General features: G+C 46.3%; 1 protein-coding gene across 4 annotated transcripts; it reads right to left on the bottom strand.

The window, feature by feature from the left end:
* Nucleotides 1-775: 775 nt before the first annotated feature.
* On the bottom strand, nucleotides 776-24,693 carry SCN3B (sodium voltage-gated channel beta subunit 3). 4 transcript variants are annotated; one of them, XM_082627171.1, is made up of 7 exons: nucleotides 24,550-24,693; nucleotides 23,162-23,240; nucleotides 15,765-15,928; nucleotides 13,201-13,426; nucleotides 8,820-8,958; nucleotides 5,067-5,146; nucleotides 776-4,699 (listed from the first exon to the last, which is right to left on the bottom strand). In XM_082627171.1, the coding sequence occupies exons 2-6, from the start codon at nucleotides 23,214-23,216 to the stop codon at nucleotides 5,083-5,085; spliced, it is 648 nt and encodes a 215-aa protein (XP_082483297.1). In that variant the 5' UTR covers nucleotides 23,217-23,240; nucleotides 24,550-24,693; the 3' UTR covers nucleotides 776-4,699; nucleotides 5,067-5,082. The 4 variants fall into 4 exon arrangements, with proteins under 4 accessions (XP_082483297.1, XP_082483298.1, XP_082483296.1 ...); XM_082627172.1 differs by lacking the exon at nucleotides 24,550-24,693 and adding an exon at nucleotides 23,936-24,019; XM_082627170.1 differs by lacking the exon at nucleotides 24,550-24,693 and adding an exon at nucleotides 23,672-24,015.
* Between the last annotated feature and the right edge of the window lie 1,653 nt (nucleotides 24,694-26,346).

Consider the following 26,346-nt stretch of genomic DNA (forward strand, 5'->3'; position numbering starts at 1 on the left):
ATCACAGCAAGCCCTGAAGGCATGTGTTCACAGGCGCACACAGACACACACGCACAGCCAGCCATCTAGGACCTCCTTCCCAGGGGAGGGCGGCAGCCTGATGAAGTGGAATGGATAAGAAGTTTAGGAATCAGGTCTGAGTCCAGATTGCAGCATCACTGTTTACCAGCTGTGTCCTTGGGCCCCGACCATTACTGCCAGCCTCAGTTTATTTTAGAGATAACATAAAATATATGTGTGTATATGTGTGTGTGTCTGTGTTTCTTAGTATAGTGGCTAGTATATGAAGATAATTTTATATCATTATTAATCATTGTTAATGATTTTATATCATTATTAATCAGTAGTAGTGTTCTTCTAGGAGTGTATGGTAGACTGAATCCCAGTGACAATTTCTTGTGTAACTTTTCCCTTTTGGGGCCTTGGCACTTCTAGGAAGACACACATTGGGGGACAGCGTTGCTTTATTAATGTGAGCCAACCTGGTAAGGGAGTGGGGCCCCTCCCTTCACTAGGTCTTCCTTGCTGGGAGCCCCTCACCAACTTGTTTGATGTCATTCAGGTGAGAACACACTGGCTCTTGGATTCCTTTGTATTTGGGTAGGGAAGGAAAGAAGGGAGACAGTATGTTTACTTCTAGACTATTAAATGTATTTTTCATTCTCTGGGAGTATATCCAGTGATTGTGAGTTCAGGAATGGATGTGGGCTGGGGAGGTAGGTAGAAGCCATAGTATGTGTAGCAGACACACACAATGGAGCAAAACCAGAGCAAGCAGTGTTTAGAGACACTTTATTGACAGGAACAGGGAGTTTACTGAAAAACACCACATACAGGCATTAGGTTGTTGAGAGCTTGAGTGGTCAGGAACAACATTTCTAAAGTTCAGAAAAAGATTGGCTGTGGAAAATCAAGAAAAAGCCACATGAAGGTGACAACATGGTGACAAGTTCCATGGCTGTACGAGTTTGCTGATTGTGTTTGGTGCCTCACAAACCTACAGGTGCTCGTCCCTCAGTGCCTCCCTCCCTGTCACTCTGCCCAAAAAAGAGTAATACCAGCTTTGAGGCTTAGCTGGCCTATGATGGGGGTTGAGTCTGAGCTACAGCTCGGACTCACTTCAAGTGTGCGTCTACTGGGTCCAACTACAGCCTCAAGTACGGGGAGGGGCGCCAAACAGGAGTCGTCTGCCACGGTAGAGTGTTAGAGACTAGGAAAGGCTTGGATGATGATATTTTTAAAACCTAAGAGCGCAGGGCACACTCAGGGTCTAGACTGGTGCCTGACGCAGAGAGGGTGCTGAAATGCAGAATGAACGGATGATCAGAGTAATGACGCACCAAGTACTACACAGATACATTTGCCGTGACTAGGAGGACTCACTGGGCTGAGGGCTTTTCATTTACAAAAGGATGGGAGAGGAAGGTGTTTTTTGTTTTATTTTTCCATTTCCGCTCGCGAAGGGGAGCCAAGATCTATTCTGAAATGGGTCTAGCTCCTCGCTGCTTCTTCCTGCCGAGATGCAGTTACACGGCCTTTTCTCTCTGATTTATGTCAGGTGGGTTCACAGATTCTGAGATGGGTGTATTTTCCTTTTTGATCCCATAGTTTTGGGGGGAAAAAAAGGAGCTACTATCTCTTCTCTTAACCATTCATAGCTCTATACATATTTCCAGCATATTCCTGCTCTGAAAAGTTCCTTTCCTACTAACATTTCTAGTTTGACATCTAAGGAGAAACCAGAAACTCAGAGAGTCAGAAATCCGGGTGTGTGGGTGTTTGGGGGTGGTGACTCTAAAGGACAGGGCTTTTAGATGGACTGGAAATAAAGGCTGGTGTTGGGACAGGTGCTGACCGTCAAGGTATTTCCACACAAGAGTTGGGGCTGCGATGCAAGGCTGAGCTGATGGCAAAGGTCAGTAGGGCAAGGTGCTCACAGGGCCAGCAGAGGTGAGCAATGAAGGTCATGGCTGTTAAGCCCCAGGGGAGGGAAAACCAGACCCAGCCGAGCTGGCCTTGAGTGAATTGTATTATTAAGCATCAGTCAGGGGAAATATCCAGCACCAAGACAACAGGTGGGGTTCCTAGAGTGATGATAGCCCTTGAGAACATATCTAAGCCCTTTAGTAAGAACAGCATGCCAGATATAGCTTCCAGAGCAGTGCACATTTATCTGGGTCCTTTGTAGGAATATGCGGAGGAACAGGGAATGAGTGAGGATCTGAAGTAGGCTGGTGATCACAGTACCTTGTGGATTTATAGTCATCAAGTCTCCCAGGAAGGAGTTTAATTGCAATTCAGGAGAAATAATGAGGTACAAACCAACGAGAGAGGGAAAACGAACATGAGAGTAAGACTCCATTTTTAGCATGGACCAAGAAGCAAAGTGGTACAGGAGCAGTCGAGTGGGATTAGGGGTGAGCGAAGATGTTTAACATCTCAGGACAAGCAAGAGAGGCAAAGATTAGATGAAAGTAAAAAAAATTAAAAAGAGAGGAAAGGAAGCAGCTATGGTCTCAATGGAAAGAGAGCTGGGCTAGGGCTCAGAAGACCTGAATTCCAGCTCTCTGTTTACCAGCTATATGAACTTATGATTTGGTAAAGCTTCTTAGCCTCAGACAGCATGTTTCTTCATTTGTTAACGTATTAGCAATATCCACCTCACAGCTAGTTGTGGAGAACAAATAAGATAATTAAAATGCTTGGTAAATCATATAGCTTAATAAAGAAAGCATTAAAGATGAGAAGAGTTGAGAAGTTAGGAGGAGGAAAAGACTAAAGAAGATTACTTGTAAAGGATAAGAAAAAGAGGTACCATTCAGCTTCATTAAAAATCACTCAGGAAATATCTGAGTTGGGCTTTTAAAAAGGGAGAAAAAGCAAACGTGCCTTCTAGATCACAAGTTAGATGCGTGGTCTACTGAAGCAAGAGGGAAGTGGAGTGGTAGAAAGTAGTTTCTGCGGCCGGCTTGTCATCCACCATCCACGTGACTGGGAAAAGCTCACAGTAATCCAGGCCTGTTTTCCTCACAGGAAAGTAAGGAAAATCTATACTCTGTCCCCTATTTCAGAGAGACTGTGTGGGAAATGACCAGTGAGAAACGCCTTGAATTTATTGAAAGTATTTTCTTCAATAAAATCAGACTCTCGAATATGTGAACAAGGACTAATTCAAGTGCTTTCCCAGCGATGGCAGAGATGAACTGAGTTTGTCAGGTGAGGCCCAAAGCCAAGAGAGTGGGATCTTTCCCCATATATCCCCCTGGATCTGAGGGACATCTTGTTCATCAAATCCCAGTCACTTTCATCTTCTCACATCCCATAAAGCATCCTTGCCCCTCTCATCACAAGGTGCAGAAGGACATCACACTTACACCAGTTACTCAAAGTGAAACATGAGATGTTGACTAAAATGTTTCCAGTGTTCATCTGCTCTCCTATCATCTAGGGAAAAAAAAAAAAAAAACCTGGACATTATGAATTCACAGGTGAAATATTTGGAAGCCACCTAGCCTGTCTCTTCTCTATCACGCCACTCATTTGCCATCATCTATCTCAGGCTAAAAACATGTGTCAGTTAAATGCCATTCCCGGATGCGTTCCCCTTCTGGAAGACGTCTCAGATTCACAAACATTTTCACTAAAGAAATTCTTCAAATCTACCTCACATCCTTCTCTCTGCCTTTTTGGCCAATTTCTAATTGCCTGAATCAGAGCTAACCTTAGCCAGGCAATCCACCGAGTTCTGTGCCATGGCCAAACTCAATTTCGAAGTCTTTTCAAGAACAAAATTATCCCATCTCGGGAAGTGTAAAACTGGACCGTGCCTTAGGCTTCTATCTGCTCCAGTTTATCCTTTGAAGTCTCTTATCAGTGGAGTCCTGTCTTGAGTCTCCGTTGCCTCCTGTATGAGTAATCATACTGACCCACAGAAATTTTGAGAGGAAGGACTTGGGAATTGCAGTCCCAGTGCCCACAGGAAAACAATGCCACCCAGCCATCTCCGGTGGTGTGCTCACCTGGCAAGGCACACACACGTTGCGCCAGGAGGATCATGAACATGTTGTATGACTTCCTAAGTCCCCTGCCCTCGGCTTCTTGAAGGACTGACACTAACCCAGGCCTTTGAGACCTCTTGGGATCTAGCCCTGGAGCACCATAGTCCAGAGAATATTTTAGTCCATGCTTAATGAACTTTCTATCACTGGAGGGCCTAGAAAGGCATGCTTTGCTCTGATGCTCCAGCCAAGTGGGCCAGGAACTTAGAAAAACTGACTTCAAGGAATCCCACTTCATGACACTCTTTTGCTTTAACCCAGACTAATCACTCCAGCTTCCTTCCGTTAAGCCCTCCATCCACTTGCGGCAATGGAGAATGAGCGGGCTCCAGCACGTGTTCAAAGCCGGGTGGAGCACAGGGGAGGGGTCCGGTTGGCATGGGAGCTGCTTGCTTGAAAGCAAGGGCAGGCTGAGGTTGAGTCGTGTAGAAATGTTGGCTCCTTGGTTCTGGCAAAGTCTTGTGTGTGGAGGTCTGATGGAGTTAACAAGTCAGAGGTGACAATTCAGAGGTGAGTGGATGTATGATGGATGAACTGAAGGATGGACGCGTGAAGAGAAGTGATGTGGCCCCTGGGGCACCCTCCTGACGCTGTTGACATCACTGAACATGGGGTAGCCAGTGCTTCAGTGTTCAGGCCACCTACCAGTGATAAAACAGCTCACTGAGAATTGCCAGCCCAGTCCAGCCCAGCCAAAGGCTCTCTGACCTCATCCACGATCCTTACATAGGAGGGAGAATGGGGAATTATTTTTTGTCACTGTGGGTAAGGAGTTCAAGTTGCCCCAACACTCAGGCTGAGGCAACTCACCTTCTGAAGGACTTGAACCTCGCACAGAGCTTTATTACTACTTGGGCATCAACTTAAAGAAATACCCTGAGGGTGGGGACTCTGGGTAGGGTAGAAATCAAAGGGACCAAATCTAAAGTCATTTTGGTTTGTGGGTGTCAAGGTCACTTGTACAACCTGCCTCCTTATCTACCTGCCCCTCCCTTCCCTGTACGTCACCTCCGGTTGCCCCCTTCTATTCCTCCACTGGTACTGCAGAGTTCTCTTTGTTCTCCGATGGGATAGCCAGGTAGTCAGATCTGTTGGAGGAGAGACGGGGGGAAGAAAATCAGTGCATTTATACCCAGAGGTGCGAACACAGGAAAAGGGAAGGAGCAAGGGCTACAGGAACAAGGATGTCTCTAGAACACCTCTGCATTTCCTTCTCACCATGTTACCCAAGAGAAAATGAGAATGGCCCTTTCAGCAGACTAGAATAATAAATACATTTGTTTTTTCCTTCCACCAGCAACGTATGAGTCTTCTCATTTATCCACATTGTTCTCAGGACTTAGTACTGTTAGATTAAATCAGCCAAACTGTTGGATGGGAAATTACATTTTATAGATCTTTTAATTTTCCTTTCCCTGATTACTGGTGAAGTTGAGCATCTTTTCATAAGTTTATAAGCAATTTGGGTTTGTACTTCTGCAATATGACTTCATTTGCTTTACCAGTTTTTCTTCTGAAACATTTGTCTTTTTCTTTGATTATTCCATGTCTTGAAAATATCTTTCTTTTTTCTTTTAAAATTTATTTATTTTATTTTTGGCTGTGTCGGGTCTTCATTGCTGTGCATGGGCTTTCTCTAGTTGCAGCGAGCAGGGGCTACTCTTCGTTGCAGTGCACAGGCTTCTCATTGTGGTGGCTTCTCTTGTTGGTGGAGCATGGGCTCTAGGTGCGTGGGCTTCAGTAGTTGTGGCATGCAGGCTCAGTAGTTGTGGTTTGTGGGCTCTAGAGCACAGGCTCAGTAGTTGTGGCACACGGGCTTAGTTGCTCTGTGGCAGGTGGGATCTTCCAGGACCAGGGCTCGAATCCATGTCCCCTGCATTGGCAGGCAGATTCTTAACCACTGCACCACCAGGGAAGTCCCATATCATAAAATCTCTACTCTAATAGCTGTATAAGAAATCTTTATATCTGACAGGAAAACTCCTACCAGCCACCTCCCCCAAACTTATTGTTCTTTGAAATAGGCAAACTATGGCCCATGAGCTAATAAAGGCTGTTACTTGTTTAAAGGGTTGCACACAAACAAAACTAAAGAACAATAGGGGACAGAGACCCTCTGTAGCCTGAAAAGCCTAAAATATTTACTATCTGACCATCCTCTGGCTTAGACTAGTTTTAGCCTCTGGGCTTCTGTATGACTTTTAAGATCTGCTTATCAAGTTCCTTGAACAATCCATTGGGTATTTTGATGGGAATTTTACTGAATTTGCAGATTAATTTGGAAGAGAACTGCCATGTTTGTAACAGTGAGGTTTTAGTCTTCATTTATTTAACTCAAATCTTTCAGTAAAATTTTGTAATTTTCTCCTTAAATATCTTACACGTTTTTATCAGATTTATTCCCAGGTACTGGAGAGTATTTGTTGCTATTGTAATTGAATTTTTAAAAATGTTTTAAATATTGAGATGTTTCTCTAAATTTTTGTGGCTGGAATATAGGTGCTTTTATATTTATATTTATATTTATAAATATTTTGATTTGTATCAACAATCTTATGAAATGTTCTTACTAGTTCTAATAGTTTGTCTATAGATTCCCTTGGATTTTCTATATAGGTAATCATATTGGCTGTGAATGATAACTTAGTTTCTTTCTTTACAATTCTCTTTTTTTCTTATTCTTTTTTTTTTTTTTTTTGTATTTACTTAGTGCACCACCTAGGATCTCCAGTATAGAATAGAAGCAGGTATCCTTGACATGTTTCTAATATTATAGGCAGTTCTTCTAAAGTTGCAACATAGATGATATTTGCTGTAGGTTATATTAGTTGCTGCCAGTAATCAGTTTAAAGATGGTTGGTGTTTAGGTTTAGATTTATATGTATTTATCTTGCTCAGGACATATTGTGCTACCTGAATCTGAAGAGTCATACCTTTCCTTAGCCACTGTATCTCTGAATATTGTCTCTCCTCCATTTTCTCTCTTCTATTCTAATCGATCTTCTCAATTTTTGTCTTCCTATTTCTTTGTGATATCCCATCTTTTTATATCTCCGTGCTTCATTCTGTGAAACTTCCTTATGTTTATCTTCTGGTTACCAGTATCTAATCTCTGGGTAACCAATCCACTGAGATTTGAATATTATTGACTGTATTTTTCATTTCCAGGTTTTTCTTTATTCCTGTTCAAATCTGCCTGTTCTTTTTTCTTAATAACTTATTGTATTCTTATGTTTTGTTTCCTCCTCTTGTTTTAACTCTTTTAAGCAAATTTATTTTCTATATTTTACCAGGTCCTTCTTGTGTCTGAAGCTCCTGGGATTTCATCCTGCCATTTGTTACTTCTCTTGCTCATGCTGGATTATTTCCTGCTGTGTCTTTTAGTTTTGGATGAGACTGTGGAAATCAGATTTAGCAATGCTTTATCTGGGGAGCACTGTTAAGCCTCAGCTAAAAGTGGGTCCCTTCAGAATAGTTTTTCATTTGCTTCTACATGGTTATCACTGTCTGGGGACTAATTTTTTTTTATTGACTTTTTCAGCTTAGAGGTTCCTGGATCATGTGGGTAGCATAAATTTAAATCCCAAACATTGTGAGAGCAGGCTTGTGGTTACCAGTTCTCAATAATCTTTTATGTTTCTACTTGGAGTCAGGCCAAGTAGATATGTTTCCTTGGCTTTTCTCTGGGCTGGTGGACTGATGATTATTTACTGATCTATCTTTTGCACGAGCTGTAGCCCTCTGAGGATCCTGGTTCTGCTGGTGACCTCAGTTCCAACTCTGTTTCTTGTGCAAGGCCAGCTGTGGGTACTTCCTGTCCAAGTGTGGGCACTTCCTGTCCAAGTGTGGCCACTTCCTATGCTCAAGTACTGAAATCTGATCCCCCAGGTCACCAGGAAAGACAACTTCCCCAGCATATCCTTTCTTTCCTTCTATCTGGTCAGTTATAATTTTTTAATTTCCTGAGATCATAGATATCATGAAAAATGATACTTTATCAAGCATTTCTAGGTGATAATAGCCTAGGGTTTTTAGCTTATCGCCTCCACTGTGTAAATCTGTGAGGGTTATTTTCTATCTTTCCTCTCCCCGAATAACAAGCCAACATGGCCCCTTAGACTCTCAGACCCCATCATCTGTTACCTGTGCTCGAGTGACTAGGGCCTTGGCGAAAACGTCCAAGGTACAGTCTGGACGTTGAAGCAGAAGAGCCCCCCTCTGGGTTTTCAATCACAGCCAAGCTCCAGGGGGAAGAACATGTTTGGATCTCCTTAGCCAATAGACGGCAGAGCCCAGGTGGCCTGATGAGCTCTGTGGTTTACAGCAAACAGCTGAATGTGTCGGGAACAGCAAGGGCACCAGACAGGCTTCAGTTCAAATCCCAACCTCTCCTCTCATTATCTGTGTGGCCCCAGCAAGCCACGTAAGCTCTATGAACTGCTTCAGCATCTATAAAACGGTCATAATAATGCTAATGTCATGGGATTGTGGTGGCAGCTGATGGGCTTTACATAGTGGTTAAGAGTGCAGGGCACGAGTTAGCAGGCATGAAGTCAAACCTTGCTTTGCCTCTTATAATGGTCTTGGGCAAACTTTCCCAGGCTCAGCTTTCGCATCTGTAAAATGGGTATATTCATGCTGCCTACCTCAAACGTTGTTGTGAGGAAAGTGGAGGACTGTGTAAATTGCTCACCACCTCACTTATGAGAGCAAGCGCTCGGAAGGTGTGAGCTATCATTATTTTGGCATCTTTGGACTTACGCATTTTCTTGGGCTGCCTCTTCGGCCTTTGAGACCTTCCTGTAGCAATATATCATCTCGATGAGCAGCCACAGAGTGAGGAAGACCAGGAGGATGTACATCATGATTTCTGAGACCACAGAGGTGAAGTCCTCTCCAGCTGCAAGGGGGAGAGTGAGGCTCACAATATGCACGTCCAACAAACCCAGAGCTGTCACTGAGGTCTGAGATACACGAGGCCTATTTTGGGGTATGTCTTAAATAAGCACTGGGTCTAAAGGAACACAAGAGGGTACCAATGAGATTTAATATCCCCTAATTCTCCTGCCTGTCAGCTTTCTCACTGACTTTCTTCAGATGCTCTGGAGGGAGGCATGAGGGACAATGATGGGTGGAGGAAGAAGTCATAGAGCACTGGAAGGAATCCTGGAGCTGTGTGAGATACATGCAGCTGGGTCCCAGGCTTCCTACTTCCTGGTGTGTGAACAGTCATTTCCCTGACCTGAGACTCAGTTTCTTAATTTGAAAAGTGAGGATAATAATTCATACCATACATTACCTAATGTATTTAAGGATACCTTGTGAGATGTAAAAGTCTGCACAGATGTGAGGCACATGTCTTAGTTCAGCCGACTCTGTCCTCTGAGCTTAGGGTGGTGGAGTGTGGTATCCCCAGGAAGAGGGCGTCAGAAAACATGGACAGGGCCACGTGGACAGTGCCGTCAGCCCACCCAGTGACCTGGGCATGTTTTCTGCAAGTCTGGATGAGAAGCAAGGACGTTCCCAGCTCATCTTCCCTCCAGGTCATTCCAAACCCAAACAGAAATGAGGGTTGGAGAATTCCACATATTAACCAGGCTGTCTTCAGAGTTCTACTTCCGGAACACAGATGAAAACCTTCCAGTATTCCACACCACCCTCAGCATAGAGACCTGACTCTCTTAACAGGGCACAGGAGGCCACTTGCTGTGCAGCTTTCCTCACCTCATTTCCATTCGGTTGGCCAGCAAAACCTCTCTACTCTACTCGCTGTGGTCTTTTGGAATCTGTGGATGTTTCTTCTTTCTCTTCCCTCTTCCTAGATTGTATCTCACACCCCAGTGCTACCTCTGTCCCAACATCGCCTCCTGCTTTTCAATCTCCCAACCATTTTTCTAGACTCCACTGAAGTCACCTCCTCCGTGAAGCCTTCAACTTCTCGTGCAGTTATTATTCACGTTCTTCTCCAGGCACTTTTCCATCCATCTATTATAACACTTCCCAGATCGTACTGTGATGCATTTATCTCTCTTCTCTACTGACTGTGTGCTTACTAAGAACATATTTATTTCTGAATTATCAGCCTGTTGCCTAATCCTAGAATACTTGAAGGGTTCAATAAGTATTTGTGGAATGAATGAATATAAATAAATATTGATCTTCCTTGTTTCCTAACCAACAAAAATGACAAATAAAACACGATAGGGAATTCCCTGGCAGTCCAGTGGTTAGGACTTGGCACTTCCACAGCCGTGGCCCAGGTTCAATCCCAGGTTGGGGAACTAAGATCCCACAAGCCGTGTGGTATGGCCCAAAAAAAAAAAAAAATTTTTTTTTCATTTAAAAAAAATAAATAAATGAAACATAATACATGGCAAATGTCCCGACATATATTCCTTCCTAGTGGCAAGGAAGGCTGCAGCCACATCTTCCTTTGCTAGCTCTCAGCAGCAAATTAGGTTCATGGTTATTCATAGGGCATAAGTCATCCCCAAGGCCTTGCTCATTAAAAGCACAATATAGGCACAGCCATGACCTTCACCTCAGAGAAGCAGTCCAAGGGCTCCAGGATCACCCAGGTTTCCTAACTGGAGCTGGAGGTCACAGATGCAGCTTGAGGCACAGGAGAATGCCAGACACATCAAATGTCTTTTCACGGGCTGACAACGGCCTGGTTTGCGATGTGCTCAACTTCAAGCACCCTATTTCTTTTTTTTTTTGCGGTACGCGGGCCTCTGACTGGTGTGGCCTCTCCCATTGCGGAGCACAGGCTCCGGACGCGCAGGCTCAGCAGCCATGGCTCACGGGCCCAGCCGCTCCGCAGCATGTGGGATCTTCCCGGACCGGGGCACGAACCCATGTCCCCTGCATCGGCAGGCGGACTCTCAACCACTGCGCCACCAGGGAAGCCCCCCTGTTTCTTTTTAAATGCAGTAGCCAGCAGTAGTACCACGGGAAGCTGTCCTCAGTAGCTTTATTTACCTCTAGGTGAAGAGAACTCAGATTTCTGTCTTAGAGCCAGGAGGTGAGAGCCTACACCAGGATCAGTCCAGCTTGAGCAAAGAGAAGCAGGGAGATTCTCTGGGACCACAGGGATGGAGCAGACGTGGGGAATGTGCCATGGTGGAGCGTGCAGCAGTATGAGAGCTGTGACTATCTGGGGGTGGGGATGCAGAGGGCTGCCAAAGGGGTCACGGGGCGGGGGAAAGAGAGAAAAAGAAAAAGTGGCAGGGAGTGGGCGGTGGTGGAGGGAAGAGATGCAGTGGAAACACAGGTAATAGAGGCAAATATCTGGACCGCAGTCCTGCTTCTGGCGCTAATGTGCTTCATGCTGCACTCACACCGCAGCAGTGGTATGGAGCCGTCTGCACTGAAGGAAAGCCCCCTGGGTGATTCCGATGCCAGCTCTTTGTTCAGACCCCTGGACTGAAAGAGAGCCAAGCTTCCTTCCAGCCCTAACGTCCCGAGGGGCTCTGTGGCTCTGATGACAAACTTGTTTTCCCTCTATTCTTACCCAAGTCTCACTCTGGTGCCCGGCAGGCAGGCGGACTGGCTCCGCTTTGCCACCCTTTCCACTGGCTGCGCAAAGGTCTCTGGAGGCAAAAGCCTTTGAGAGCACAAGGTGGAGACAGAGGCAGCTTCCTAGGGCCTGGCTGTCACCAGCCGACAGTCCCGAGGGTGAACAGCAGAGGGCGCCAGGCTCCCTTCCCCCTGGGGGCACAGGTGTGTAAACAGAAGAGGATAATGGTACTTCTGAACAGAAAAATACCTTAGAGAGCTCCCAGTCCAACCCCTTCGACTCACACAAGAGGAGACGGGCTCAAAGAGGGGAAGAGGCTCATCAGGTCTGAGCCAAGTGGCCTGAGAGTCCCTGTGCACCATCTGGATTGACCTACCTTCCGTTTGAGTCTTGTCTGAATCATGACATCGCTCACTCTGCTCACTCTGTTTGCTTAATGAATTTTATCACCACAACACGATAAAAAAATAAATACACTTGTGGTCTGAAAGTCGGGATTCCTGGCATCCTTTTCTAGGAAGAGCCTGGCTTTAATTTGACCTCTCCTTTCTTTCGTGCCCCACACCTTTTGCCTGTTCACTGACCTGCATCTTGGGGCAGCCAGGATGCTGAGAACGTGCTGGAAATAGATTGTCTAGGAAGGGCTAAGTAAAATGGAGTCATCATTTAGCCTGGGTGAGAAAACACAAAGGGAGATGCATGTATCGCTCTTCTGCCACATGAAGGAACATTTGCAAGGGGTGAGGAACCACAGTGCTCTGAACAATGAGTCAATTGAAAGCAGAACAAGAACAGTCCTAAGTTCACCCTCAAGACTCTGGATTTGATCGCAACAGAAACTTATGAGTTAGGTTGATGAAAGAACTTCCCAGCCTACAAGGAACCAGCTGTGGGAAATGGGGGAAATTTAAAGATTGGAGAGCAAACCACGTTTCCCCTTCTCGTAGCTGAAAGTGAGGTTATGTGATGAGAGACGCCACGGAGGGGAGGGGCTTGCTTGTATGATTACTGTGGAGGGAGAAGACAAAGACTGTCAGGCTTTGGTTTACAGCAGTTGTTCTCAAAGTGCGGTCCCCGGCAGCAACAGCATCTCCTGACAATTTGTTAGTCATGCTCCACCTACGGAATCAGAAAGCCTGGGTTTAAGAAGTCCTGCAGGGGAATCTGAGGCTGGCTGAAGTTTGAGCACCGCTAGCTTAGAGGTTTGTATGAGTCACAGACAAGAGGGGAGATGACCTCTAGAGAACCTCAGGAGATTTCTCTGAGCCCATTGAGTCCGAGATTCAGCGCAGGCCAGAGTAGGTGTAACTGTCTTGGCAGTTTTAGGTTTCAGGGAGGCTGTCCTCTTTCTCTAAGGGTGAGAGTCCAGGGACTGGGTCAAGATTACTGCACTATCATCTCCAAGCCTTTCTGCTTTGAGGAAAGACACAGAGAGGCCAGCTCTCGGGCAGCTTGCAGAAAGCTGGCCACCCCAGGAAGACAAGCCAGTGGTGACATTTTTAGATATCACCACTCCAGATACATGGGGTTTTGCATTCTGCACGGGGCTCATTTATGTGGAAACCCGCTGTCCTCCCTCCCCCGAGAGCAGGGCACCCAAGGGGGCCAGTGCCCTAGCCTTACCCTCCTCGGTGACACGGAGGGGGATGAGCCGGGTGGTCTTCACGAAGGGGCGATGTGCCTCAAACTCAAACTCCCGGGACACGTTGCAGGTGTAGAGGCCGGAGTCATTCAGGGTGACGTTGAGCACAGTGATGGATACGTCCTGCAAGTCTTTGCTCCCGTTCCACTGCAGGCGTCCCTGGAAGGGGCTCTCCACCTCCTGGTGGCCGTTCCGATACTCATAGATCTGCAGGTAGAGAAGCAGAGGGTGTAGGAGAGAAGACAGGGTAGAGGTGGGGACAGGGTGGAGAAAAGGACCAGAATGGTGCTCAGATGTGGGCACGGGGACAGTGTTACCAGGAGCTCCCAAATGTGGGAGTGGGATGGGCGTCTCAGAGGAGGGCAGGGAAGACAGCAAAGACAGGGAAAGACGGGCAGAGGCACCCAGGTGTCAGGGCACATGGACACGGCAGGAAGAGGTGGGCAGGGAAAAAGGGCTGGAAAGAAAGAGGACAGAGGAAGGTGAGTGACGTGTACAGGAATCAGGAGAGGGAAACTGAGAGAAAGGAAGGATTGGAAGGAGGCAGAAAGAACAAGAGAGAAAGGTGTGTCATGGGGGCAGCCGGGGAGAGACTAAGGCAGAGAGGCAGCTTCATTCGTCATGAAGACGTCTGAGAGCCCTGGCCTCCGAAAGTGTCTCTCGGAGCTGGTCCCCTTGGAGGGGGTGTGAGCAGTCGGGGCCAGGCCACAGGAAGGGGACCCGGGCTGCTTAAGTGGCCCACATGAGCAGAGAGCTGCCAGCCAATGTGCACACATCAGCTCTTCCAGTCTGGGCGAAATTAGATCTGAAATCTGGTCTCTACATTTCTCTTCTCAAACACTTCTACCTTCTGATATACCCTTTTTTTTGTTTCCTTCTACAGCTGTGCAGTGCATCTAGTTTCTGCTTGCCACGTGTGGCTACTTACGTTAAAATTTAACTCACTAGGAATGAAATAAAATGTAAAATTCAGTTTCTCAGCTGCACTAGCCAAAGTTCAAGTGTTCAATGCCACCTGTGGCTGGTGGCTACTGAATTGGACAGCACGGATATGGAACATGTTCATTCTCACCAAGATTTCTACTAGTGTTGTTCTGTATTTCCAGCACAATTTTTTAAGTTTCTTTTCCTCCATCTGAGCCACCTTCTCCTCACTTTGGGCAGGCCTGGAAGCAGAGCAGGTGGCTGGCATATGAACAGACCTGAGGCTTGTGGGGACCTTTGCATCTGGTCAAGACGTCCAGGCTCCTGTAACCTATGTACTAGCCTCGGTTGCGGTCAGCCCTGAGCCAGGCACTAGGAAGCCTACTGTCCCAGGCCTGGCCCCTGAGTGCAGCAAAGCCACATCAGAATGGCACATCCAGCCTAGAGTGAGAAATGAGTCCGGCTTCAGGAGAGCTAGACAGAAGAGCAAGCAAAACTCAATTTCATCCTAATGTTGTGTCTCCATTAGGTCTTTGTGGGGAAAAACTTGTCCCCAGGAAGATGAGGCAGTGCAGTAAAAAGGGCTTTGTATCTGCTGTCAGACGACCTGGTTCAAATCTAAGCTGTCTTACTAACTTAATTTCTTTGATCCTTAGTTGCCCCATTTGTGTGTGTGTGTGTGTGTGTATTCTCTATCAAACACTTATACAGCACTTCCTGTATTCCAGAACTATTGTCAACACATTAAAAATTATAGCACATGAGTCCTGGTAACAGCTCTGTGAGGTAGCTATGGCTTATATCCCCATTTTAGAGATGAGGAAACTGAGGCACAGAGAGAGAGGTTAAGCAATTTGTCCAAGGACACAGAGTTAAAATAAGTTGTGGAGTCAAGAATCAATCCCAGGCAGCCTGGCTCCGAAGACAGTGACAATGTGAATAATGGTCATCCCCAAGTTGGTGTTCAAAATATATAACAACCATTTTGGCACTGGCACCAACCAGTCAGAACTGACATTGGCCATGGCTGATCCCTTAGTTCCTACATCATGGGAGGTCTGGAGGTTCCTAGTGGGAAGGATGGTGATAAAGCCACTTGGCAGATTTGGCACAAGTAACCACAATAGGACTATTTAAACATTTTACCCACTGATGTGTGTGTACCAGTTGCACATCAGTCTTGGTCATGCCTGACATTCTTATTTCACTGAGATTGTGAGACTTAAATGAGGTAACCTATGTTATCTCATTTAGTGACCCTTGGAGTTATTTCAGTGTTTCTATGAATTTAATCCATCCAGCAGGATGGTGCAGAGATTCCCTGAAAACACCTGCACAGTGCCTAGTGGGGTGACTGGCACACAGTAGGCTCTAAATACTATTTAAGCCTTTCTCCTCCTTATGCTGCCTGTAACCAGGAGTGCCCAGAGCTAGCCTGGAGCCCTCCCTTTCCCAGAGGCTGGGCTAAACTAAGGCTGTCAGTTATCTGCAGAGGAGCTGTCAGTGCTTTGGAGAGAAAGAGCCAGTGTTTGTCAGCTCGTCATTCCCCAGGCTGTCGGGAGCCAGGCACACAATGGCAGAGGCCAGCGAAACAAAGGGCAGAGTCAGCAGTCAGACATACAAGGAAATCTTTACCGCCCTCGGGCCTGTAGAACCATTCCACCACCGTGGTGGCCTCAACGTCCTCCCTCTTCATGCAGGAGATGCAGCGCAGCTTCATGGGATTGCCCTGAACGGCCTCCGTCTCCGAGGGCACTTCCACACACACAGGGAAGCAGACGCCAGCTGGGGAGAGCCCGGACGCCAGGGGAGGGACAGGAGGTGTTAGGGGAGAGGCAGTGGAGAACAAGGAGGGAGGGAGGGAGGAGAGACAGAGAAGGCAGAATCATGAGACAAACTGGAAAACAGCATGCACGTGTGTGTGTGTCTCCCCAGGTACACCCTCTCACAATGGGCAGGGATGAGCCAGCATTGACTGCAATCCTCCCCGGCAGCAGCAGGGATGCGGTACAGCTCGTACCTCAGCTCTGCCCTCAAGGACTTAGAGTCAAGGTGGGAAACAGGGCACCCATGCATCCATCCATCAACCACCATTCACCCCTTCATTCCACCAACACCCACAGAAATCTACTCTATGCCAGGCCTGACGCTGAGATACAAAGATGAATAAAACACGCTTCACGCCCTAAAGACGTTTATAGTCTAGCAGGGAACACATACTCCTGTCATTAAACCAGACCATGGTGAGTGACATACTAGAGGAGAGGCAGTTACTCCTGGCTGGGCTTGGAAGAGAGGAAGAGAAGAATGGTGAGACTTAATGCCAGAAAGGTAGATTGGACCCATGTTGTGAAGACCTCTGTATGCCCTTCACAATAGGAGGGGTCACATGTTTTAAAGCCTTAGAGAGATGTAATCATATCTGTGTTTTACGGCAGATGTAGGTAATTCTGATGCATGGTGGAGGACGGAGCAGCAAGGAGGAGAACGGTGAGCTAACCGTGGGGCTGGGGTGATGATGCTTCACCCAAGGAAGAGAGCGAGACACACAGTTAAAAATGAGGAAGGGGGAAAAGAGAAAATAATTTAAAAAATAAAAAATAAGGCTTCCCTGGTGGCACAGTGGTTGAGAGAACGCCTGCCGATGCAGGGGACACGGGTTCGTGCCCCAGTCCGGGAGGATCCCACGTGCCGCGGAGCGGCTGGGCCCGTGAGCCATGGCCGCTGAGCCTGCGCGTCTGGAGCCTGTGCTCTGCAACGGGAGAGGCCACAACAGTGAGAGGCCCGCATACCGCAAAAAAAATAAAATAAAAAAGTAAAATAAAATAAAAACAAAATTAAAAAAGTAAAAAAAAATGAGGAGGGGGAGTCAGATTGGGGGGCACCTTGGAGGCCACCCACAGGCCTGGACTTATAGTTCCTGCCCTCTAGAAGCTCATGGCCCATTAAAGAGGGTAAGTACATCAGACTGAAAATTCAGAATGAATCAAAAGTGGGACGTGGCTGCCAAGAAAGCAAGTGCAAACGTGGGCTGTGTTGTCAGATGTACACGGCAGAACAAAGGAGGAGCAGTTCCCCTGTGCGGTTCAGAGCAAATCTGGACCACGATGATCAGTTCAGGGTGTCACATTGTACGAAAGGAAGTTTTCAACGAGTGCATGTGCAGAGGAAAGCAAGATGGAGAAGAGTCTGGGGGCAAAGTCTGGTAAGAACAAAGCGGGGACCGGGGATGCTTAGCTTGAACACCGACACACCTGTCTTCAAATATTTGAAGGTTGGCCTGTGGAAGAGAAAATAGATTCTGTCCAACTCCAAACGTCACAAGAAAGTAAAGCTAACTCAAATGAAAAAAAAATTTTTTTTTTCTGGTGCTGTTAACAAGTGCAAAAAACTATTTGGTAAGAGAGTTTGCATGTTATACAGAAGATTCAAAAGTGAGATGAATCACCAACGATTCTTGTATCAGAACTTCTAACCCCTTCTGAGGCTACCTTCTCATTAATAATAAAAACAGAAACCCTAAAAAATGAAATAATACACATTGTAATGTAAAAACTAGCCCACAGTGAATGGTCAGTCTGTTCCTCTACTGGCAGACAGTTCTTTCTAAAAGCAGAGAAAAGCTTTATTTAGAACTTAAAATGAGACTGACTGACTAATTATGAGTCAAAAAATGAAATATTTGACTCAGAAAGCAACAAATTTAATTTTTAGACATAGAGTTTAAAAACTAGAGGCACTATGATAAAATTTAACATATCAAGGTAAAATAAATTTTATTGGCTTTAAACTCTCAACAAGCGGGGGGTGGTTTTATCAGGCAGCCTGCAAGAGGCTCTCCTGCTTCTGCATATGGGTCATCACTTTAATCGGGGGAGGGTCCATATCTAGAGCGAACTGATCAGAAACATTTTCAGAATATGAAGAGTTTGAAAGCTTGAGTATAGGCCTGGTTTTAAAAAAAAAAAAGCAGGGCTTCCCTGGTGGCGCAGTGGTTGAGAGTCCGCCTGCCGATACAGGGGATGTGGGTTCGTGCCCCGGTCTGGGAAGATCCCACATGCCGTGGAATGGCTGGGCCCGTGAGCTATGTCCGCTGAGCCTGCGCGTCCGGAGCCTGTGCTCCGCAACGGGAGAGGCCACAACAGTGAGAGGCCCGCGTACTGCAAAAAAAAAAAAAAAAAAAAAAAAAAAAAGCATGGTCTGTGCAAAAGTTTGGGAGTGCATAGAGGTGTAGAGTGTGCATTGAGAACCCCATGTAGCAGGGAGCCTCAGGGCACATTCATATTTAATGAGACGTGGTAAAGGTGAGTTACTTCAATGATGATGGCTTCAGAGAAGAATAGGAAAATGTACCAAGGAATGTACAGTTACACTTATAGAGGCAGAAGAAAGACGGTATTGGGCAACTGAAGGCTTGGGTTTGATAGACTTTTTTTTTTTTTTTTTTTTGGCCGCACTGCGCAGCTTGCAGGATCTTAGTTCCCCAAACAGAGATAGAACCCAGGTCCCGACAGTGAAAGCACAGAGTCCTAACTACTGGACCGCCAGAGAATTCCCAGTTTGATAGACTGTTTAACCTCTTGGAGACTCAGTTTATTCATCAACAAAATGCTGAAAATAATATCTATCTAATAGATTTGTCATACAAATTCTATGGGATGATTTCTACGAATGGGCTTTGTACATTCGTTAATGTTATTTTCCTTCATTTATTTGTTCACTCATTCAACGTATATCGAGTGCTTATTGTGCGCCAGGTACTGCTCTAGGCACTGAGAACACAACAGGGGACAAAACAGAAACCATCCCTGCTCTCATGGAGCCCACATTCCAGTGGAAGGAGAGAGAAAATAAGCACCATTACACCGCAGTAAGTGCAATTATAAGAAAAAATAAAATAGAACGGAGGAGTTAGAGCATGCGTGGAATCATCAGAGACTCACTGAGAAGGTGACATCGAGCAGGTGTTGAAGGAAAGAAAGGAGGGAGCAGCTGTATGAATATCTGTGGGAAGGTGTGCAGAGGAGATAGCAACTCGAGAGCCCTAGGGTGGGAGTGTGTTGGCAAAAGCAAAAAGCACAATAAAGTACAGGGCACAAAGTGAGAGTAGAAGGAGATGAGGCAGGAGAAATAAGCCAGAGCTGGATCATGGCTGCTCTTGCAGCCCACAATTAGATCTTTGGCTTTTGCTTTGAGTGACATGGGAGCATTGGAGGCTGCTGAGTGGAAGAATGACACGATTTATACAAAATTACCTGATCTGACTGCTATGTTGGGAATAAACTGAAGAGGTGAGGAAGGATAAGGGTGGAAGCAAAGAGAACAGTTAAGAGGCTGGTACAGTGATCAGACTGAGAGGTGGTTCAATGACTTTGCTTGGATGAAGGTAACAGTAGAGCTGCTGGGGCTTGAAAGTGTATAGTTTGCTGGACTCACATCCTTGAAGAGCTGAGAGGTGATAGCCTCTAGTGAACAAGTAGATGAGTTGGTCTTAAATATAAACACGGTCCGTTCGTTTAGAGTTAAAGGAGGGAAGGCAGAATACATGCAGTCAGGATGGTGAGTAGGGCACGGCAGCCTCTCTTTGTTCTGAGTTGCCCCTGAGTAATCCAAGGTATCATCAGACAGCAAGCCCCACTGATCGCCTTCTCCTTGCCAAAGTCCAGTTTGAAGTCCTAAGAAAGAACTCAGCTCATGAGGTCAATTTAATTCATGAGGTCCTGGATAGAACACTGCAAAATGGCCACAGAATCTTCTCATCCTTGTTTGCCTTCCCTTTGCAGTATGACTTGCTGTTCCTTCCACCAAAAGGTAAAGTATATTTCTCCACCCTGTAAGTCTCCAGTACACTATTGCCTCTCTTTCCAAGAAAGCCTCTAGATATCCAAGAAAAGATTTTACATATGGTAGACATTCAACCCACGTTGCTGACTGTAAATAATAAACTCTTGGAATAATCTTGGCCAAATCATTTGACCCATGGTCTCCTCTTCAATGTCTATAGTAATAATGAGGAAACCAGAGAAGGAAGAATATATTAATTATGATTATATTTAACTAAGGAATAGCATCAATCCATTATCAGGTGGATAGTAATGTGTATGTAACCAACTACTCTAATAACCCCAAATCTTTTTCTTCTTTGGTTATTGCTATATTGCTCCTCTTGACTTGGCTCTACAATGCTAAGAAAATAAAGGCTTTGATTAGAATGTAAATACTTTCCAAAAGGGGGTAATAAATGATGTTATTTGTAGATATTAACACCCTGAAATGACTTGGTCTATCAGATTAGCCAGTCACTTAGCAGAGCCTTGAAAGAATGGGATGTAAAATGGGTTACTGGGGGAAGAGAGGGAAACATTTCCCAACACAACCGACACCTGGGAGGGTAGACCTGGAGAGGAAAAACAGAGAAGATACTAGGAGGTAAAAATGAGTAAGGCCCTAGGAAAGGCAATGGCGTGGGAGAGGAGTGGAAGGGTGGCTCCAAAGAGGGATGAGAGGACAGACGCCCACCTGGCAATCCTGTATAGCAGCACGTATGTCCATAAGAGGAGCTAGAACAAGCCCTGGAAGACTGAAATCAAGAGGTAAGAGTTCTCTAGCAAGTCCTTTCCCCTCCCCTGCACTCATTTTCTCATCTCTAAATTGGAAATAATACTGCTTTCCCTGACTACCACCGTAGGATTGCTGTGGGGACCAAAAGAAGAAACAGATTGAAAATTGCTTTGTAAACTGTAAAGCACAAGGCAAGTGAGTGTAGATTCTATTATTATTATTATTATTATTATTTTATTATTATATACTTTATTGAATGAAATAAGGGAATTTTGTTCAATTCACACAGAAAATAAAAGAATGGAAAAAATTCCATTCATATTGGGAAGGGTGAACACATCTAAGTTAAGTGCTTTCCAATGCTGGAATTACATGCAAATAAAAAGATTTTGCATTTGTGAAGCAAGGCCCTCTCTCTTACATTTACTGGCAAGGTTTCCTGAACTATCTCTCTTTCCCTTCTGCAGCTTCTCAATTTGGTGAACCAACGTACAGAAGCTGAGGATGGGCAAGGATAGGTGTAATATGCACACTTCTTCCAAATGTTTATTGTGGGGGAATTGAGGGGTGGGGAGGAGGATGGGCACTCTGCCTATTTTAGCAATATTCTGTAAATATTTCCCTACCATTCAATTGTGCAGCTAAAAGGGACATTAGACCTCATCTGCCCCAATTTCCAAACTTATGTATTTCCAAATATACGTATATGAGGAACAAAATACTCTAAGGTGATTACATAGCAAGCTAGTGGCAGAGCTAAGACTCTAGTCCAGGCTTTGTAAGTCCCAGTCAAAAGGCCCTTGGCCTATAGAGTGCTCTCCCCGTCCACTAGAATTCAGGCAAATATGCTAAAAACTTAAATTAGGGTTTGGGAAGAAAGGCTCTGTAGAATCTCACCCCAACCTTCTCTACAACTTCATCTCTCATTGCTTTACTCATGCTCTTTCTTATACAGCCCAACTAACCTCTCCTAAGCCCCCTAGTCTTAGCCTCCCCCTGAGGAAATCACAGCCTTAAGTCTTCAAGGCAGGTGAGATCATTGGCAACCTATTATGTCTGCTTCATCTTCAGGTCTGGTCTACTCTACTGGGGATGGGTGGCAGTGAATCTGCCCTTGGGACTGGCATTACTCTCCCTCTTTGTCCTTCCCAGCCTGTCTCATCAGGCATTTTGTTCAACAGGAAGCTTGGCTCTGCTTCTGGTCACATGCAAAATCCAGATAATGCTGGCAGCCAGAGTTAGTCCTGGAGGCTTAATAAAGTGATACTAAGGTAAAGAGGCTGTTCCCATCAGCATATCTGCCACTGCACCAGCAGAATGAGTTCCATGCCAACCACAGAGCATAATCCTGTACCTAGTTTCAGTAAGGCAGGTGGGCATGCTCACATCTAATTATACTGGTTATTGATTTTTAACATGGAGGAATGTAGCTAAGATCATGTAAAGCAATTATCAACTGGAGAGCACCTATATTTGACCTGAGGATCTAAGTTGCCAAGACTGAAATGCCCATAACTACACAGCAACCAGACACACACACACACACAAACTACATCCTCATCAATCCATGCAGATGCCCATACTAACATGCTCTGACATACACTAGTACACACATTCGGACCCTGAGGCATATATCAACACACTAAAGCATTCTCTCAATCACACATTCAGACATTATCATGTAGACTCATTAACTCCCACTACACACATGCAGACACCCCACTCCAAGCCCACCTCTAACACCACTCTGCTCAGCCTTACTGTTGCAAGTATAGGGCTCCTTTATTTGGAAGGAGAAGGTCACCTCACTCCTTCACAGCAGACAAACAAGAACCTATTTATCTTTAAAGGCAAAAAAACTCAGCCCCCCAAACACCAAAGCACCTTGATTCCACATGTTCATGAAAAAGAAGAAAGATGCAATTCCCAGGTGCCTATTTATCTAATATATCGCTGCAAATGGCTGAAGCCTGTTTTACTTATTGAAATTTAACAGATGGATCAACAACTAGTTTCACTCTCAAAATGCACGCATCCAGATTTTTTAATATATAAAAATTAATTCAAAGACCTCATTGAGAAATGAAATGTAACTGTAACCGAGATTTTTTAATAATGAATGTGATATAATGAATAATGAATGCATTTAATAAAAATGCATGCTCTTTCAGCTACGGGAAAGGGAAAAAATACTTTGGAATTAACAGGAAACGGGAGGAAGGGTGGAAAAACCACCAAGGGAGGTTCAGGAATAAAGCAGCACGGGAGTGGGGAGGCCTTTTTCCAATCTCAGAACCCCAGCTCTCGTGGAACCCCTCTGGATCCCGTGTCTGGCGGACATGCACAGGGGGAAGTCAACCAGGGCTCCTCGTTTTCACCAGCGACATCAATAAGTGTTATTCCTGTTAGCATTATTACTGTCATCTGCATCTCGCATGGCAGGGTGCTGGTACTTACCCCACAAAATGAGCAGGAGGGAAGCCAGGGGAAACAATCTGTTGAAGCCAGGCATCTTTTTCAGCGGGTGGCTTCCGGGCTAAACAGAGAGATTCCCTGGGTCAACAACTGCTCCCTCTCAGGACTTTCGAGGAAACCTTCTGGGACGAACTGCTCCAAGGAGGAGACTTTCTGACTGAAATAAGGGCCAAGTGCCGTTGACTGGGGAGGCTCTGCGGGCTTCTGGAGCCGGGCGGGGGTTTCAGCTCCAAGCCAACCTGGCGGACTGCCCCAATTCGAGGGATTGGATCGGCAGCTTGGCGCGCCCTCCCCGGAGCCCGTTGCTGGGATCCGGATCAGCACCACGGACAGAGCCTTCCCCGCCCACCCGGAACTTCCAATTCCAGTCGCTCAGCTGCTTCCCCTGTTTGCGCCTGGGGGAAAGCTCAGCTCCGAAGTGAGGGGCAGGCAGGCTCTAGGCGGCTGCGCTGCCGGAGGGGGTCCCTGTTGATCCACCTCTCACCTCCCTACCAAGAGTTACGCTCCGACCGGGATCCACCCAGACCCGGGAGCGCCGGCTTCGTCCGCCCTGATCGTCTTCTCCAGCTGGGCCTGCCCTCACACCCGAAACCACCGGGGCTGCCGTCTGAGCTACAGAACTCGTTCCACCTCAGTCCAGTCCACACCCGCCAAGCCTCCCCGGGGAAGTCCGGAGGGGGGCCGGGAAGGAGGCGGAAGCTTCTGTGTGGCCTGCGATCGAGAGGTGGGGTGGGTGGGCCCCGTCCCCGAGCTCGCCTGCAGATCGTGCAGGGGCCCGGACCCTGGGTGGCGCGTGACCAGCCGCCCTTCTCCAGGCGCCCCGGCCGTGTGTGCTCCGTCAGCCTTGACATGCGCAGGCGGCTCTCCACCGCCACCGCCACCACTTACCCACCCCGCCCCGCCGGAGCAATACTCCCCACCCCCAAACAGGCGTGCCCCTCTCAGGGCCGAGCGCGGCTGCGGAGCGCAGGGGCGGAGCTCGGAGCGGCGCAAAGACCTCAGCCCCAGCGATTTCTCTGCTCGCCGGCTGACTCCAGGTCTGCCTTTCGCATCTCCACACCTCTCCCCAGCACCGGCACGCCTCCTCTCACCAATTCACCGCCCGCCCCCCCCCCCCCCCCCCCCGCCGCCCAAGCAACCCCACTCTGGCTCCTGCACAGACATGCGAGCTTCCAGCTCCGGGAAGAGGAGGGCCAAATCTCTTTCAATGATGTCATCTTTAATATACATGCTACATGACTCCTGGCTTCTCTCCCCCGACCCCATCCCCTCCTGGTATATCCTTTGTCTAGCCTTGATTAATTGGTACCGGACACCCTGAACGCAGCAAAATAATCCCTGCTTAGAAGTGGGGTAAGAGCGAGGCGCACCTGTTCCCGTGTTCACCTCCTCACTGGCTGAGGAAGTGATCCAAACGTCTGTGCAACGGTGGTGTTGGGGGTGGAGCAACTCCCTCTCGCTCTGCTCACTTTTTTTTTGTTTGTTGTTAAGTTTAAAAGCAGATAGACTGTGGTTTGGCTTCTTCCAACTATTAGCCTCACCCTAGTCCTAGCAGCTGTTTCACTGCCCCTCCCCATCCCTGGAAGGGAAACCGGAACGTTTAAATTTAGTTATAAACTCAATTGACATAATAGATTAGGAATGCCTGGAATCGAGTGAAAGCTGAATACAAGAACCTCTCCCCCCTTCTCATTCCCTACTGCTCCATTTCCAAAACGGGAAGCTTGACACTGATATTCCAAAACAGAACGGCAGAGTAACAGCTGACTGTAAGTGAACCACATGCAGGAAATTCTCCCTCCTAACATATCACAGTGCAACAGAATGTCCTTCTTCCTGGGCAGGGAGCCACCAGGCCATACTCTGTGTTGCTCTGAAAACCAGCCCTTGAATCACAGTGTGTTAGACCTGGATGAGAAGTTAAAGTCGACTTAATTCAACTTCCTTTCCAATTCTTGAATCCCCCAAGGACATTCCTGTTGAACAGGCTTGGCCTTTGTCAGGAATGAGAGCTCACTACTTCACAAAGTCAGTCCCTTCTAACGTTTAAGGAAGTTCTTCTTTATATTCAGTTGAATTCTGTACACGCTTCCTTCCGCCCCGAACTCCATTAAGTGGTCGGCAAAATGTTTTCCTTAAGAGAGAGCTATGCTTCCCCACATCCCACCCCAGACTTTTTTGTTTGGGGCTAAGCTTCATAAGTTTCTTCCAATGTACTTTCTGGTAGTTTCCAACCCTTAACTACCCTGGTCACTGTCTCAGGAGGATTTTTAGTGTGTCGGCATGATACATCCAGTAGAGGAACTGATGTTTTCTGTGGGGTCTGCCACCGTAGATCCAGGAGAATTATGGCCACAGGTGCTTTAGAGGGTACGTCTGTTCAGTTACATTTACAGCCGTATCTCACTCATAATGAGCTATGGTCAGTTAAAATCCCTAAGTATTTTTCACTCAACTTGTTGCAGAGTTATCTTGTACTTATACAGGGAATCTTGGGGGGGAAAAACCACCTCTGTGCTTATTGCTGTTAAAATTTATTAGTTTCGGGCTTCCCAGGTGGTGCAGTGGTTAAGAATCATCTGCCAATGCAGGAGACACGGGTTCTAGCCCTGGTCTGGGAAGATTCCACATGCTGTGGAGCAACTAAGCCCGTGTGCCACAACTATTGAGCCTGAGTGCCTAGAGCCCGTGCTCCGCAACAAGAGAAGCCACCGCAATGAGAAGCCCGCGCACCGCAACGAAGAGTAACCCCTGCTCACCGCAGCTAGAGGAAGCCTGTGCACGGCAATGAAGACCCAACACAGTCAAAAATAAATAAATAAGTTAATTAATTAATTAATTTTTTAAAATGTATTAGTTTCAACCAATTATCCCATGCTATTAATAATTGTATTGAATCCAGATTTAATCATCTGACATCTCTCTTCTTTAGCTTTGTTTCATCTTTCGGCTTGATAATCACTTGATCCAAACATAGATTCTTTTTTTCAAATATAGATTTTTTTTTCAAATATAGATTTTTTTAAATGGATAGGAAAAAAAAAGAGTTCTTTGGCACGAGTTTAGAGACCTTATTCTAGTTTGACTAATTAGACTTCTTTGGTATTATTGCTCAATCACAAATAAATACCCAAACATATCTCCCTATTTTCCATATTTGTAACATA

Source organism: Mesoplodon mirus (genome assembly GCF_964341445.2).
Source record: "Mesoplodon mirus genome assembly, chromosome: 7".
NCBI lineage: Eukaryota > Metazoa > Chordata > Mammalia > Artiodactyla > Ziphiidae > Mesoplodon > Mesoplodon mirus.

Coding starts and splice junctions, on each gene's coding strand:
- SCN3B (XM_082627171.1), bottom strand. CDS start 23,216: ATGCCTGGCTTCAACAGATTGTTTCCCCTGGCTTCCCTCCTGCTCATT. Junction 13,427..15,764: donor AGGGCGGTAAAGATTTCCTT/GTATGTCTGACT, acceptor CTCTACCTGCAG/ATCTATGAGTATCGGAACGG. Junction 8,959..13,200: donor CCTCCGTGTCACCGAGGAGG/GTAAGGCTAGGG, acceptor TCCCCCTTGCAG/CTGGAGAGGACTTCACCTCT.